This window comes from Trichechus manatus, unplaced genomic scaffold, assembly GCF_000243295.1.
Source record: "Trichechus manatus latirostris isolate Lorelei unplaced genomic scaffold, TriManLat1.0 scaffold00022, whole genome shotgun sequence".
Lineage (NCBI taxonomy): Eukaryota > Metazoa > Chordata > Mammalia > Sirenia > Trichechidae > Trichechus > Trichechus manatus.
Genome location: NW_004443958.1, coordinates 18,768,135 through 18,786,021, shown reverse-complemented (window position 1 = coordinate 18,786,021; position 17,887 = coordinate 18,768,135). Strand labels below are relative to the sequence as shown.

The 17,887-nt window shown below is 41.6% G+C and overlaps 1 protein-coding gene across 2 annotated transcripts in view; it reads right to left on the bottom strand.

Moving 5' to 3' along the window:
- The window catches only part of EFR3A (EFR3 homolog A), a 101,035-nt gene extending 89,382 nt beyond the window's left edge, over nucleotides 1-11,653 (bottom strand). Inside the window, exon 1 of one of the 2 annotated variants that reach the window (XM_023728201.1) lies at nucleotides 11,431-11,653. In XM_023728201.1, the coding sequence (XP_023583969.1) occupies nucleotides 11,431-11,440 (10 nt within the window). In that variant the 5' untranslated portion in view covers nucleotides 11,441-11,653. Of the gene's footprint in view, nucleotides 1-11,206; nucleotides 11,344-11,430 lie in introns of those variants that run through there. The other variant, XM_004373010.3, reaches the window with a different exon arrangement.
- Between the last annotated feature and the right edge of the window lie 6,234 nt (nucleotides 11,654-17,887).

Sequence of the window (17,887 nt, the reverse complement as noted above, 5' to 3'; positions counted from 1 at the left end):
CAAAAAACCACTAATGAAATACTTCTGTGCAGAAGCGTCCCAAAATGAACAAGGAAAAGAACTGAAGCATTTCTCCACATCTTTCCCAAAATCCCAGCAGCAAAGCCATATTTAAAAAAGCTCAGCTTTGAAGCTAAGGCCATTTTTACTTTGTAACAACAGGTGGGAATTCTCTGCTTTATTATAATTTGAGTAAGCAGTTAATTTCCCCCTCCACAAACTGAAATGCTTGTAATCTGATTATGGTAATCTCATACTGGATGCTTTAAAATTTTAAACCTAAAAATATATTGGGTAAGCTTAAAAATCCTGAAATATCTTCTTTACAATTAACACGTTAAAAAGAACTGGAATTTCAGAATCTTACTACTCATTAGCTTTAATTTTAGCAAGTCTCCTACAATTTATCAAAGTATGGGTCCTAGTGAATCAAAACCTGGGGGAAGCAATTCCACTCCTCAGTATATACCCAAGAGACCTGAAAGCAGAAACTCAAAACACATACACGTGCACCAATGTGCACTGCAGCACTAGTCACAATGGCTACAAAGTGGAAACAACCCCCCATCAGCAGATGAACGGATAAACACAACGTGGTATCGAGATGCAATGGAATATTACTCAGCCACAAAGAGAAATGAAATTCTGAAACAACATGGATGAAACCTTCAAAATGTGATGTTGAGTGAAATCAGTGAGGCACAAAAAGACAAATACTGTATGATCCCACCTACGTGAAGTATCTAGAACGCCACTGTGTGGAGACAAAGGTTGGTAAGTGCTTGCGAGCGGCTGGGGAGGTGGAGGGCATGGAGTTAGTTTCTGTCTGGGGTGACGCAAACTTTCGGAAATGCATAGTGGTGATGGTGGTGTAACGTGGTGAACATGATTAACGTCACTGAAAAATGGTAAACTTTTTGTTACATGTTTTACCACAATAAAACTAAAAAAATAAATAAATCTGGGGCGGGGGGAGGAAAGGTAGGGCATTGGGGAATTCACATTGGTAATGAATGCCCTGGTAATTCTCACATACAAATCAATTCTTTTCATATTCATTCAAACAGGTTGATCTCTCTGGTATGTAAATTATATAGATTAATAAAGCTGTTTAAAAAATCCTTACTTCTGGATTGATGGGAAGCCTAGGGGACACTGAGTTGAAGATAATGGTGATGCAATAATTTGGAAAAGGATAGTGAGAATAGCAGCACAGCTGGAAGAATGTAATCCATGTCACTGAATTGTACATGTAGAAACTTTCAAAATGGTTTAACTTTGGCTATGTATATTTTCACCAAAAAAAAGGCCCTCAAGGTCAAGAAGGGAGAGTGTTGACATGTCGTGGGGTTGTTAACCAATGTCATAAAACAATATGTGTACTGACTGTTTAACGAGAAACTATTTATTCTGTAAACCTTCATCTAAAGTACAATAAAAAAATTTAAAAAGAAAAAAAAAAATCCTTACTTCTGTATAATTATTGTGACCTCAATGTGTGTTTGCAATACCAAGGTTACAGTTTAGAACCCTACAGCTACACTATGGTCCACAACGAAACCTGGGTATGGAAAAAAAAAAAGTGTGTGTGTTGGGGGGGCGGGGGATAAAGGATTTTCTGCAGTCTGAAAGCCAAACTTAAAAAAAAAAAAAAAAAAAAAAAACTTTGACAAATACAATTTCTGCTTTAATAAACTAAGGACTATGCCTTAGGAAAAGAAACTCTTCAATTTATTAATCTGACACCTTTATGAGCATAAATCATCTACCACAGATAATGAAGGACTTGGATCTTAATTGACTAGGATGGTTTGGGTTGTTTTTAATCAAAAACCCTCTTCATATTCACAAGGAAGATATGAGTTATTTCAGGCAAATTCAAAACAGTTTTAAAATTTCCCAACTACCTAAATTTTAACAAAATAAATTTTTATTTCCTCATTAGTCAGAGAGTAACAAAAGTGTTAAATCTGTGGGGGTGTTTTTACTTTCAAAATTATTTTTAGGGAACAAATAAATTTAATATACCAATAGCATTGGTTCTTCTTACAGATTTCACGACACCCACAGCTTCTATGCCATATGTTAACGATTTTCATTTGACTTGAGATGACTACATTTTGATTAAATAGCAACGAAAAAGACAGGTAGCAATCTAACCATCTATCTAAACGTAATCAAGATGCATTGATTAACTACTGGTGACTGGAATACGAAAGGTACAAACAAAGAAGGATCAGTAGTTGGAAAATACAGTCTTGGTGACAGAAACAATGCTGGAGATCACGATAGAATTTTGTGAGACCAACAACTTCTCACTGGGAAATACAGTTTTTCTACAACATAAATGGCAACTATAAACGTGGACCTTGCTGGACGGAATACACAGGAACCAAGTCAACTACATCTGTGGAAAGAGATGATGGAGAAGCTCAATATCATCAGTCAGAACAAGGCCAGGGGCCGACTACAGAACAGACCATCAATTACTCATATGCAAGTTCAAGTTGAAGGTGAAGAAAATTAGAATAAGTCCATAAGAGTCGAAATACAGCCTTGAGTATATCCCATTTGAATTGAGAGACCATCTCAAGAACAGATTTGACTCACTGAACACTAATGACCTAAGACCAGACAAGTTGTGGGATGACATCAAGGACGTCATACATGAAGAAAGCAAATCGTGGTTAAAAAGACAGAAAACAAAAAAGACCAAAATGGATGTCAGCAGAGGCTCTGAAAGTTGCTCTTGAACGTAGAGTAGCTAAAGCAAAAGGAAGAAATGATGAAGTAAAAGAGCTGAACAGAAGATTTCAAAGGGCGGCTCAAGTAGTCAAAGTAAAGTATTATAATGACATTTGCAAAGACCTGGAGTTAGATAGCCAAAACAGAAAACTAAACACGGCATTTCTCAAGCTGAAAGAACTGAAGAAAAAATTCAAGCCTCGAGTTGCAATGCTGAAGGATTCTATGGCCAAAAAATTGAACGACATAGGAAGCATCAAAAGAAGATGGAAGGAATACACAGACTCACTGTACCAAAAAGAACTGGTCAACATTCATCCATTTAGAGGTAGCATATGATCAAGAACCAATGGTACTGAAGGAAGAAGTCCAAGCTGCACTGAAGGCATTGATAAAAAACAAGACTCACTCCAGGAATCGACAGAATACCAATTGAGATGTTTCAATCTGATCTATGCCAAGAAATTTGGAAGACAGCTACCTGGCCAACTGACTGGAAGAGATCTATCCATATCTGTGCCCATCCCAAAGAAGTATGATCCAAAGGAATGCAGAAATTATTTAACAATATCATTAATATCACATATAAATAAAATTATGCTAAAGATAATTAAAAAACGACTGCAGCATTACATAAACAGAGAACTGCCAAAAACTCAAAAAGGGTTCAGAAGAGGATGTGTTATGAGGGATATTACTGCTGATGTCAGATAGATCCTTGCTGAAAGCAGAGAATACCAAAAAGATGTTTACCTGTGTTTTATTGCGTATGCAAAGGCATTCAACTGTGTGGATCGTAAGAGATTATGGAGCAACGGAGCCCTGGCTGCACAGTGGTTACGAGCTCGGCTGCTAACCAAAAGGTCAGCAGTTCAAATCCACCAGCTCTCTTTGGAAACCCTATGGGGCAGTTCTACTGTCCTACAGGGTTGCTAGGAGTCAGAATTGATTCAAAGGCAATGGGTGTGGAACGTGTGGTGTGAGGGCACCTAAAAACAACATCTAAATAGAATGTATATTTTAAGTATTTCTCTTTCCAACATCTGAAGATAGCAAAACAAAACAAAGAACTTGCTGAGCACATCTAGCTAAGTGAAAACTTTAATGAAAAAATTACTAATTCAGACTTTCAAAGTGCAATGCTTGATAGATGCACTCTCCCCAAACTTCCCACTAAAACATAAAAATGGTAAGCATTTTGTATGTACTTACTCCACACATGAGATTTTGGTAAGACAAAGTCAAAAACCCAAGACACCTTTAATTTTTCATGTATTAATTTATTATAAACACATACTATGGTCACAGCTAATATAGACAAAGACAAAGTTCTTAATCAAAACCCTAAGAAAGCAATCTAACCCTTTCTAAATCAATATTTTTAAGTGGATCATAAACCAAATCAGAAGCCCCATAAGATTTCAACGTATTACTAAATTTTCCTCAAGTTCAAAGGTAAGGCTTATAGTAGTGATGACATGAAAAGAAAAGTGACTTTCTGTGGCATTATACTCAAAGAAAGAACCTGGAATCTATATACATTTGTAATATTTATCACTGTAACGATAAAAAAGAAATTTCATTTACTCTTGAAAATTATGAGGGAGCAACAAAAAATTATCTTACTTCTATGCAAATACTCAAGGAGTTTCGCAAGATTACGGTGCAATTTTTAGATTAAAAAATCCCCAAATCCTAGCTATTATGCACTTGCCCTCCCTGTGCAAATGCCCTTCTGGATTCTAGTGTAGCAGACGGTGGGATAATAATTCAAGAACCAAGTATCTTGATCCTGACAATATGCTGATTCAAGTAATATTTTCATAAAGTATTTCTACCTTTAAAGAACAATCACACACTCCATCTAAATATTTCTGTTGTTGTTTGGTGCTGTCCAGTCGGTTCCTACTCATAGCAACCCTATGGACAAGAGAAGGAAACATCGCCCGCCCTGCGCCATCCTCCCAGTCGTTGCTATATTTGAGCTCATTGCTGCAGCCACTGTGCCAACGCATCTCACTGAGGGTCTTCCTCTTTTTCGATGACCCTCTACTTTTCCAAGTATGATGTCCTTCTCCAGGGACTGGTCCCTGCTGATAACATGTCCAAAGTATGTGAGACAAAGTCTCGTCATCCTCGCTTCTAAGAAGCATTCTGGCTCTACTTCTTCCAAGACAGATTTGTTCATTCTTCTGGCAATCCACAGTATATTCAATGTTCTTCACCAACACCTAACTCAAAGGCATCAATTCTTCTTCAGTCTTCCTTATTCACTGTCCAGTTTTCGCATGCATATGAGACGATTGAAAACACGATGGCTTGAGTCAGGTGCACCTCAGTCCTCAAAGTGCCATCTAAATATCCCTAGGAGGTAATATCTTTTTCCATTTAATAGATCAAGTAGCTAATAACAATACTTTTAACTAAATTCATAAAATAAATCAATTTAAGTCAGATGTCATAAACGGACTACCTCTTTGAGCCTCCTTTAGCCCATCACTTTTTTTGAAAAGTTTGCAAGGCCCCAGGAGTTGACAACGGCAAACTTGGACACATTACATTTCATTTTCTCTGCCCAGCAGGAGTAAGATCCATTTAAAGGTAAGTGCAACCACACACAGAGAACTTTGTAGCAAATTTCCAAGACAGCTGTTCAAAAAAACCAATTAAATAGCAGGGGTGTGAGGAACACTTAGTATTATCCAGAAAACTACTGTAGCAAAAACACCCTGGAGTTAAGTAATAAAAGACAAAGGTACAGTTGAATAACTCACCAACTAAGGGGGGAAAAAAAATAGCAGTAAGAGGACAGAGCTCCTCATGAAGACTGAGAGCAAATGGTTTAATGCCTAACTTTAGAACACAACAAACTCACGATTCAGAGGAATAATGAAAAAAAAAAAAACACAAGTAGTGAGTCCTTAAGAAAAATTAGAATTATGCTCTCTAATAATATTAAAGTTAGACAGCAGTAAATAAATATGCAAAAGGGAGAATATGATACCTTACATGGAAAATGGAAAAATAATATTAGCTCCTGTTTGCTTCAGAACATACGCAAGAGCTGGCTCACTTCAAAAATTAAATGAACTTGGCATATACAAATGATGAGAGAATTTGGACAGATTTGACATATTAATCATAGGAGGAATTGCCAACATTCATTCTGTGATCATACTTCCTTAGAATTGTGTTCACTCTGCAGTGCACAATCATTCAAAAAAAAAAAAAAAATCCCACAAACTCCAAAAAACGAAACCCACACAGAATGATTCATCCCAATCTTCATAATTGAAACCACCACTTAATAAAGCCAGAATTATTTCGTCTTCCTGCCAAAAAAAAAAAAATGCCAGAGATAAGAAGAACATTCCATTATTTTACTCCCTATTCAGGAATAACTCAGTCCACCAACTACTGCTCCAAGTCACTGACAGAGTGTTGCATTTCTTAGTATATAACAGCCATTATATAGTAAATGTACTGTTTCCTTGACCACTACTATATACTACCCCCATTGCCCTTAGTCGACTCCGACTCACAGCAACCCTACTGGACAGAGTAGACCTGCCGCATGAGGTTTCCAAGGCTGTAAATCTTCACGAAGCAGAGTGCCACATCTTTCTCCCATAGAGTAGGTGACGGGTTTGAACCGCCGACCTTTAGGTTAGCAGTGGAGCTCTTAACCACTGCACCACCAGGGCTCCTTAACCACTATATACAGTCAACTATTTGATCAGTTACTCAAAATTCTTTCCTACAGGCTAAAGGAAGTACCAGTTCAGCACAATATTGTAATGTTTCATTTCATGTTTTTGAAAAAATTGAAAAATTTATGTTAAAAGTTGTAAAAACATTATACAATTAATATACGCTAACTGCAGAAAATCTGGAAAACATAAATTATAGAGAAGAAATTAAAATAATCCATAACCCCAGCACCAGATGAGTGATGGTTATAGTCCCCCTCTCCTGCGCATATTCTGACATAACGTCAGACATCCTCCTTTGCTTTGAACTGTGCTTCTGGTTAAAGTATACAGTGCAAATCAGTTTCTCATTCAAAAATTTATACACAAATTGTTTTGTGACGTTGCTTGCAATCCCTGCACTGTGTCAGCACTCTCCCTCATTCCCTCTCTACCCTAGACATTCTCCTTTTCACCTACCATTTCTCACAAGTATGTCCCCTGCCACTGAAAACCTTCAGAAATACCATTTTTAATGGTTGCTAAATACTTCACTGTAAGCATATTCTACATTTAACTTCCACCACTTCCCCATTATTGGATACTGTAGTTCCTGAGTTTTCATTATGATAAATATTACTGTGACAGCTATCTTCCTGCAGAAATCTTTATCTATGTTTTCAATCATTTCTAAAGGATAGAGTCCAAAAAGTGAAATTTCTGGTTCAGTGAGTACAAACATTATTAGGGTACTTAACAATATATTGCCAAACTACTTCCTCAAAAAGCTGCAACAATTTAAACTTCTGCCTTTTCTACTGTACCTCATTTTGCTTGTTATTGTGTAGACTGAATAATTTCTCTGATTGCATATAAGATTCAATCATTCATTTCTTCAACATTTACCAAGCACCTATCATGTACCAGGCACAGGGCTAACCACAAGTGACACAGTGTTTATAGAAACTAATAGGATCTGACAACTGTAAGTTCAATGTCTGCCTGGCTCAGAGCAATGTAGTATGGAAAAAAGTCAGGCTGACGTAGTTCCAATTCCAGCTCTACCACTTACTGTCATTAGGCATGTTACTTAACTTCTTGCCTGAATCTCAATCCCTCCACTCTAACATAGGTCAAAGAGAGCCTCCCTCAGAAAGTGAGCATTAAATAAGATAATGCATATAAAGCACAAAGTATACTGCCTGACATACAATCAATATTCAATAATGAATTCCTATTACTAATAATAAACCATTTTTTTAGTTTTATACAGTAACCATTAATTGGAAAGTGCTAATATGCCCATAAAATAGACAGCCATTATCTAACAGCTTGAACATAATTTCAAGTCAAGTTATTTGCTTCTTTTTATGGCATACCAAACCCTTCCAATTGTGGCTCCCATCTCCCTCTCTAGCTTTATCTCCCACCACCTATATAATCTTTAATGTAGCCCTGTGTCCCGAAGAGAAGTCCCTGGGTGGTGTAAATGGTTAACACACTTGGCTGCTAATCGAAAGAAAGGTGGTTTGAGTCCACGCAGATGTGCCTCAGAAGAAAGGTCTGGCAATGCACTGCTGAAAAAAACGGACATTAAAAACCCTATGGAGCACAGTTCTACTATGACACACATGGGGTCGCCGTGAGTTGGAATTCACTTGATTGCAACTGGTGGCTATGTCCCCACGAGCCTGAGTTGAGTCAGAAAGGTGAGATCTGGGCAGCAATGAAAGCACTGTCAAGACAAAGGTCACGGCGGAAAGAAGACTCTTCAGCCGCAACTCTGGCAGGATACACAGATGCTAGGTGAGAATGGAAAGAGAGAGAGCACACAAACACGAACCGACACAGAAAGGCTCAGAAGTCAGTAATACGCATATCTAGGTCAAGTGTTCCTAAGATTGCTCGCAATATGTTTCTAAAAGGAAACACTTCAACCACTGCCACCCTTCACAATTCATCCACATTCTGCATTTCATTCATAAGAATGAACTGCAAATAAGTTAAATATAACCAGCCTGATCAAAGGAAAAACAAACACGGAATGACCACATTACCAGAGCCTAACAAATTTGATGAGATCTCAATGCCAGTATCTAAACGGGAAAAGAAAGCAGTAACCACAATTACTGACAGCATAGTTTAAAAGTAAAGAATGGCTCAGTTTCCATTCCCCCTAGCCATAGTCCTGGTTCTCCTCCATGTGTGACTTTAGCCAAGTCACTGAAACTCAGAGTCTCAGCCTTCTAATATGCAAAATAAAATGACTGGATTAAGAAGCTTTAACATTCACTGCAGCTCGAATTCTGATTCAGAGTTTGAAAATATTTAAGATCAAAATGCTTCTTAATGGTCATTTCAATGGAGGGTGAAAATAAAAGCCTTTAGAGAAATGATGTGTCAAATTATAGGTTTGAAAAAATCATTCCGTGAAACGTTTTGAATCATGCCTAGTGACTGCTGCAAAATATACGCTCAATACAGTGACTTGATCACAAAATTGTCCTAGTATCTGGACAGCTTTCAGCCAGGCATTCTTCCAGGTAGTTGCTTTCTCAGAAAGAGTATTATCTCCAGAATAACTCCAAAGAAGCTGATATGAAATTGATGCTCCTTCAGGCATTTACTATGCTTGATTGGGTTCTACTTATCAACACCAGTTTCAAGGAATGAGTACCAAAATTCCAAATAAGCAAGTATATTTTAAAAACGGCAACAGCGGAATAATTCTATGACTTAGAGCACTGGTCACTTTCAGAATTTTAGAATCTGAGAGACCCTAGTGATCATCTCCAAGCCCTTCATTTTACAGAAAAGCATTACTTTAATTTGGCTAAACCCTTAAGGATTAACTGGCTGAGCTTGTAAATGAGCCTCTCATTTAATTTGACATTTAAAAAATACAACAACAAAACCTCAGCTTATTTAAAGAGGGTTTTCTTCCTAAAAATATTCCTAAAGTAAATAATAATTTTGCAGTTTCTGCTTATGTACCTGACATGTTGGAAATGTATTCTACAAACAGAATTTCTGAGAAGTAGCACTATCCACTGCACCATCCCAGCCATTCTAGCAACTCTGGCTACCAAAGGAGAGAAAAGGCACTATGAATACTCCTGACCTCATATCAGCACCATTGATCGGTACCAGACTTTTATTCAATCATAGAAAATGCAGTATGACAAATATTAGCAATAATAAGGACAGACAACTCAAGCATTGCACTTGCCCTCCAGTCCAGACATGAAATCTGAATTCTTAACTATGGAAAATACACCATGCTTATCCTAGTTAAAGTCATTCTGCAGAGTAAATCATACATTTAAAAAGCAACAAGTTTTCTATATCCACTCAATGAACCTAGATAAGCCAAGAACATAACTAATTTTTTTAAAATGTCATCGGATGGTAATATTGCGTTTTTATCATTAAATTTCATTTGAAACTTTAACTTTCAAGAAATAGGTGTTTATTCCTTTCCCTTTGCTTTCTCAGAAAGATTAATCAGTACATACTAATTTCAAATATTCACTGAATAATGTGAACATGAATTTAGAATAATAAACTGACATTAATCATGATTATGATATTCTTCCAGCCTAGAGGAATAAAATTAAAATATAAACTGTTGACATACTTACTGAACGCAGAGTCCAAGAACATGGAGTTAAGGATACACAGTACTATGTAAAGGAACCAAAGTTCATCCTATCCACACATGTGTAAGAAGTTAAAAGTAATCTTTACATCAAGATTATTTAAAGATTTTTATCAAGATGACTTAAAGATTTTCCACAGCATTACAAAAATCTCTCTAATATCACAAAATAATTCCTCTTTACCCACGAGAAGACAAAACACGCGCTTGAGGCTAACCTGCGAAGTGTCCCATATGTCTACAAAAATAAGGACAATTAAAGGAGTTAATGACGAACTCGAAGAAATATCAGCTAATTAGGAAGACAGTCACACGGGTTTTAAAGATTCTGCAGTATGGAATACTTACTCGAAAGAACCTAAATCAAGAAAAGAATCTCAACTCAAGCACCATCAAGCTTCCTTCTGCGGCCAAGACCAGGAATTTCCCTACTCTGCACATATCCACACGGGATACTGGGTTTAAAGTCACATTGCGAGTATCTGGGTCATTTTAAAATGGGTCATTAGTAGCACTGCTGTACCTCGTTTGTCCAGGATGCAGAAAAAGCCTCCAATACCCTGACCCAGTGATTTTCAAACTTTGGGGTCCATCAGTAACACCTGGGGCGTTGTAAAAATACAGATTCCTGGGCCCAGGCTCCGGAGTCTTATTCCGTAAGTCTAGGGAGGAGCCTTAAACCGGCATTTTTTTACCACATGCCCGGCTGAATGTAAAGCAAGTGGTCCAAGAGCCACACTTTGAGGCATCTATGCCTAACAAGTTCCCAAAAGAGCACCTACTTCAACCACCTCGAACGTGTCACAGGCAGCAAGTCAAGCCTGCGGGGGACTCCGGGGTGTCAGGCGGGAGGACTCTGGGCCGGATTCTGACCCCCTGGGCCGCACTCGGACCCCCTGCGCCGGCGCCTCCCACCTGGGGATACCTGGTCCCAGAGAAAGTGAGCAGGCAAGGACGACCAGACAGCGGCTAGTTTCAGCTTTTCCATAAAGTCCCAGTAAGCTGTGGGAAGGCTACCTCCGGAAAAAAGAGCTTGAACTTTAAAGTCCGACAAATCCAGGTTACCACCAGCTCTACCACTTTACTAGCCGCGCGTCCTCAGCAGTTCCCTTACCGCTTGAGACTCAGTTTCCCCATCCGTGCAACGGGGCTCACGCCACTCCCCCTGAAAGCGACGCCGAAACGAAACTAGATCGGCAGGTCGCGGCCACTTCCTGGCTCTCCCCAGCCCGCCCCGGCTCCGCCAGCCACCCCAGGCGGACGACCCACAGAGGGCGCGCCGAGCCGGCCGCCGCCTCCCAACGCCCCCGGCCGGTTCGACCCTCGGCGGCCACTCACGGGTGGGCATGGTGACCCCGAGCCGCGCTCGCCGCGGCACGGAAGCTCAGCGGGGCCGCGCGAGACGCGCCGATGGCTCCATGACTGGCCGGCTCCGGGCCGCTGAGACCCGGACAAGGCAAAGAGCGAAAGGCGGAGGAACGGACAGCAACACCTCGGCTCACGCCACGAAACGAGCTACACCCGCCACGGCCAGCCCAGCTCTGCGCCGGACGACGACGCGCCGGGCGTCCCCACGCAGTGACGTCACCACGCCGCCGTCCGCGCCCCGCCCCCGAGCGGACGGCAGACCTGGGACCCAGGAACCAACCCTGCAGGCAGGTGGGGGTCGCGTGGGGTGATGGTCAGCCACCTAGGGCAACTTCTGGTTCCGCTGTATTTTCAGACTCCAGTGATTCGAGTGACAGTAGTTTTTACTAATCCCTATGTGGGGCACATTAGTAATACTTGCTTCTTACTACAACTGTGATGTTTGTGACTGTAGCATGATTGCTTTGAGTGCATTGAGTGTCTGGAGGCTTTTCCTTTTTAACCCATTTAACTTGTGGTGCGTTCTGTATACTCTCCGAAGCATGATTTATTCGAGACGCACTGAGGTCATTTGGGGTGATGGCTGCTGCTTTTTCGAGAGGACGGAAAATGTAATTTCCTCTTGCCCTACTGGCGACTTTAGATAGATTTTACGCCTCAAGAGTTAGCCTGCTCCGGAGAAGGCGGTGCTGCCCATTTAGCTGAGCCACTTTTCTTGACTCTCTGGGTACTATTAATAATTGAAGTATCTAATAGTCACCCAGCAGATACTTGGAGCCCAGAGCATTTAGCAACTCACATACTTTCCTGGACACTCTAGGCAGGACATAGGGCTAAAACAGTGTTTCTTAAAGTGGTTCAGCATCCTCTGTGTGTGAATCACTTGGTGGGGGAGGTGTCAAAGTGCAGATTCTTGTGCCTGTGGTACACCTGCCGAATCACATCATGATTCAAATGCATGTTCATATTTGAAGACCTCTGCCCTCCAGAGGAGCCCTGGTGGCTTAGTGGTTCACAGCTATGGCTGCTAACCAAAAGGTCAGCAGTTTGAATCCACCAGCTGCTCCTTGGAAACCCTATGGGGCAGTTCTACTCTGTCCTACAGGGTAGCTATGAGTTGGAATCGACTTAAGGCAGCAGGTTTGCTTTTGGTTTTTGGGCCCTCCAGAGTAAAGGAGCCCTAGTGGCGCAGTGGTTAAAGAGCTCAGCTGCTAACCAAAAGGTCATCAGTTGGCACCTACCTGCTGCTCCATGGGAGAAAGATGTGGCAGTTGTGCTTCCCTAAATAGTACAGCCTTGGAAACACTATGAATTGGAATGGACTCCAGGGCAGTGGGTTTGGGATTTTTGTTGGTTGGGTGGTTGGTTCGTTTGCCCTCCAGAGTAGTACCCAAACCAAAAAAATCCACCCCGTTGCCATCAAGTCAATTCTGACTCATAGTGACTGTCTTAGTCATCTAGTGCTGCTGTAACAGAAATACCACAAGTGGATGGTTTTAATGAAAAGAAGTTTATTTCCTCATAGTCAAAGTAGGCTAAAAGTCCAAATTCAGGGCGTCAGCTCCAGGGGAAGGCTTTTTCTCTCTGTCAGCCTTCTTCTCTTCAGTGTTTTCCTGGAGTAGGAGCTTCTTTGCGCAGGAATCCCGGTCCAAAGGACGCGCTCTGCTCCCAGCGCTGCTTTCTTGATGGTATGAGGTCCCCAACTCTCTGCTTGCTTCCCTTTCCTTTTATCTCTTGAGAGATAAAAGGTGGTGCAGGCCACACCCCAGGGAAACTCCCTTTCCATTGGATCAGGGATGTGACCTGGGTAAGGGTGGTGTTACAATCCCACCCTAATCCTCTTTAACATGAAATTGCAATCACAAAATGGAGGCCAACTACACAATTCTGGGCATCATGGCCCAGCCAAATTGATACACATGTTTTTTGGGGGACATAATCCATGACAGCGACCCTATAGCATAGTGCCAGGGTTCTGGTTAAGAAATGATGTCATTGTGCACCACTGAAAGGAGAAGATAAAAAAGATAAGTGCCAGGAAAGGTTGGGGGAAATTAATCTTCAAGTGGACTTGGAAGGAAGCAGACTTTGAATTAGCAAAGACTAGGAAGCCCTTGAAGAGGGTAGGAGAGGGTAGAGGGTGATTCAGACTGAGTCACAGAAGATGGTGAGAATTCAGTGTGTATGATGGACATGGTGGAGACTGTTCTTTGCTAACGTAAAGGCCAGTGACCAAGTGTGTGGCCAACACTTGCTTCTCCTTAAATACACTGGTGAATATTTTCATCATCTATAAAAACCTTCCCGCTCCCAGTTTTCTCCCATAGACTTTCATGGGAACTTGACTGTAGCACTTTCCACACTGAATTCTAATTAAACTGTAATAAGCACGTGTATTCCACCTCTGGACTACAAGCTTTTCAGAATATGGCAAATACCATATTCCATTCAGATTTACATCTCCCCTGTCTGGGCGCAGCTAGGTGACATGGTGGCATGGTTGTTAAGTGCTCAGCTGCTAACTGAAAGATCAGTGCTTCAAAGCCACCAGCTGCTCCAAGGGAGAAAGATGTGGCAGTCAGCTTCTGTAAAGATTACAGCCTTGGAAACCCTATGGGGCAGTTCTACTGTGTCCTGTAGGGTCACTATGAGTTGGAATCAACTCGATGGCAACGCGTTTTTGGTTTTTGCCTGGACACACAGAATTCATTTAATTACTATGGAAATAAGTACACGTTTATTCAATGAGTATGAAAACAAAACAGGTAAAATAGAACTAGTTAAGGAACAACTTTGCCTGCAGGCTTGGAATTCACCCTTTAAGAACCCATGCTGAGTGTTTTATCAGGACAGTAGCATTGTAGTGTCAGAAACAAGGCTCTGCAGGGCCAACAGCATGTCTGAGAAACCATGGAGGTAAGAAGTTGTTGGATTCCCTGAGTGGTACAACTGATTAATGCGCTCAGCTGCTAAACTAAAGTTGAAGGTTCAAGTCCACCCCGTAGGTACCTCGGAAAAAAGGCCTGGTGATCTACTTCCAAAAAATCAGCCATTGAAAACTCTGCTGAGCACAGTTCTACTCTGATACCCATGGGGTCACCATGATGGCAACTGGTTTGGTGTTTTTGACTTTTAAGGAGCCAATTGGGAGCCCTCAACACTGATACAGAAAGGATCGTTCGGTGCCTAATCTTGATGGGGGATATAGAAAAGGGAAGAGCTAAACCTTAGTGCAGAAAAAGAATCCCTGGGATTTGTCGGCTGCTGGTTCAACAAGAGGCATCTGTTAGTTATGTAACTCCAAGGTTGGAACGAGGAAATCAGTGGGGCTGGGGACGGCAGTAGACGAGTCAGGAGGGAATGCTGTTTCAGGGACGGTGTGAAGAGAGGATGCGAGTTTTTCTTTGACACAGTGAGCTTGAGGTAACACCCAAGAGAGGCAAGCAAGTGAAGAGATGTGAAGGCTGCTGGGCATAGCTGGCTGAAGCTGGCTGAAGCTGGCTGAGGAATCTCAGGATGGGCGATTTGTGAATCATTGACCCGGGGACAGAAGTTGAAGCCGGAGGCAGAGAGAAGCCTGCAAAGGAGGGTGTGTAATATTGCAGAGCACAACGTTAAGGGCTGGACCATTTGCAGGGGGGAAGAAGAGGAGGAGGAGGAGTCAGTGAAGGGACAGTAAAAGACAAAGGAGACCTAGAGAGCACAGTGTCCTGGAAGCCAGGGCAGGATACGGTTCCAGAAGACAGACACCTCTGCTGACGTTTGTCAGAAGAGATGCAACTCTCAAAGCCCCTGAAATAGTTTGGCCTGTAACAGGGTTTTGTTTTGGTTTTTTTAAATCCCCTTGGTTTTTTGATTTTGTATTATTGCCAGAAATAAAATCAGCAGCCAAAGAATCTGAGGAAGGACAGCTGAAAGTCAGGAATATCATAAATTTGGGATCACACATCACACCTCTTTTCCTGGTTTGTACACATAGGATTTTTGGTAACACTGTTGCCAGACAGACTGCCTTTCCCTAACAAATCCTTTGGATCAGAATTCTGTGCAGGCACCACCCCTACCCTGCACCTCTGAGAACACTGATGCAGCTACCGCCTTCTTGGGGATTTGATCTGAGAGTGTTAGCCCCTCCTGGACCACTTTTTCTGTCCTCCCTTAGCTAACGCCCTTCCCTCCCCCTCCACTCTGTGCCAGTGCTCCTCACGTGAAGCCCAATCTGGACTGAGAGAAGCTGAGCTTTGTCCATCCCCATCAGTCCCCACACTCAATGCGCCGCTGGATCCCTCCTTGAGAAAGGACAAGCTGCACAACTATGAGAAGGGTGGTTTCTTGGTGTTTGAGCCAAGGTCAGTGAGGGAGACCAGGCAACGACTGAGCAAGGTGGTGTTATAAGAGCCTGCTCTTTCCATCCGATATGTCAGAGCTCCCTGTTGAGCTGACAGAGGCTTTGTCAGGTCTGCATAGTGGGCTGATGCCCCCCCACCCCAATCCCGCTTCCTCCCCTTTTCTTTCCTAAGTGTTACTGTGGTTACTTGCCCATACTGGATTGACCTTTCTTGTACCCCTCATTCTAGCTAATTTCTGTTCATCCTTCTGAACTCCTTCCACGTGCCTAGTGTAATTGAATATGCCCTATGATCCAGCAATCACCCTCCTGGCTGTAAACCCTGGGGAATTTCACAAGGATCCATAGGGCTAACAGAAAGGTTGACGGTTTGAACCCACTGAGGGACTCCACAGGAGAAAGACCTGCCAATCTGCTCCTGTAAAGATTACAGTTTAGGAAACCCTGTGGGGCAGTTCTGCTCCATCACATGAAGGTGCTATGAGTTGAAATCAACTAGACTCAGCACTCAACAACAAGAACAGCATCATATCTCTGAGGACCCAGGTGGCACAAAGAGTTTGTGTTTGACTACTAACTTAAAGATTGGCAGTTTGAATCCACCCAGTAGCGTCATGGAAGAAAAGCCTGGCAGTCTGTTTCTGTAAAGATTACAGCCAAGGAAACCCTATGGAGCAGTTCTACTCTGTAACCCATGGGATCGCCATGAGTTGGAATTGACTTGACAGCAGTGGGTTTGGTTTAGGATCGTATCTCTGAGAGCCCAGGCTCTCGGGGTGCCTGGCACTTAGCAGGGACAACCAGAAATTAGTGGGGCTGATTCTAAGAAAGGCTCCTGAGGCCTGGCCTGTGCAGGTGAGGTGATGACCTCATTTATACCTACATACAGGCTGGTCAGTCCTGGAACATTGGCTACGTAATGACCAATGTCTGCAATCATTAATAGTCCAAAAAAAAAAAACAAACCCATTGCTGTTGAGTCGATTCTGACTCATAGAGACCCTCTAGGACAGTGTAGAACTGCCCCATAGGATGGTTTCCAAGGAGCAGCTGGTGGATTCAAACTGCTGACGTTTTTGGTTAGCAGCCGTAGCTCTTAACCACGGCGCCACCAGGGCTCCTTGTTAATAATAGTACCTGTTTATTGTGTAAATATTCTAAAAATCAGTGTTGAGTTCAAACAGAGAAAAACACTCACGAGCACCTAAATAGAGGAATACTTTTTTTGTGTATGTTTCCTGGTACAGTTTCAGAATATAAGCTGTTAAAAATAGAAGTTCTTTGTTCCTTGGCGTTTTATTGCGTCCCAGAAAATAATTAAAAATCAAAGCAATATTAGAAGGAGCACTGTCAGCATCCTATTAGAGTGTTATACAGCCCATATTGCCGAAGTTACCTCTGCTACTAGTTTATTCCAGTATTTGTTCCAATTTCTAAGTCATGCAATGAGATGATTCGCTTTTAACTAGTGCACATTTTAATGCTTCAAGGGTAATTGCCAGCAAATTTACAGTTTATAGGAAATAACTATAAAGATATTTGCTTCTCTCAAAATCGTATTCCCAAAAGGTTATAATGATGCAATTGTATTCTCTCATTGCTTAGTTTTATTGCTGTTTTTTCACTAAACATTTATGTCAATAATATCCCCTTTATGTTTTATTTTGTACCACTTGATTTCTGTCATTACTTAATGGAGATGCAGTTCTTTCCAGCTTTTATAAAGCCAAAAACCAAACCCATTGCTATCAGGTCAGCTCCTATTCATAGCGACCCCACAGGATAGAGAAGAATTGCCCCGTAGGGTTTGCATGGCTGTAGTCTTTATGGAAGCACACTGTCATGTCTTTCTACCAATGAGAAAGATTCCAGCTCACAGCGACCCTGTAGGACAGAGTAGAACTGTCCCATAGGGTTTCCAAGGCTGAAATCTTTACAGAAGCAGACTGCCATATCTTTCTCCCGCAGAGCAGCTGGTGGGTTCGAATTACCGACCTTTCAGTACTTAATCAGCTGAGTATCTAACCACTGTACCACTAGAGCTCCTCCTTAGCTCTTATAAAGCATAAAAAGCACAGA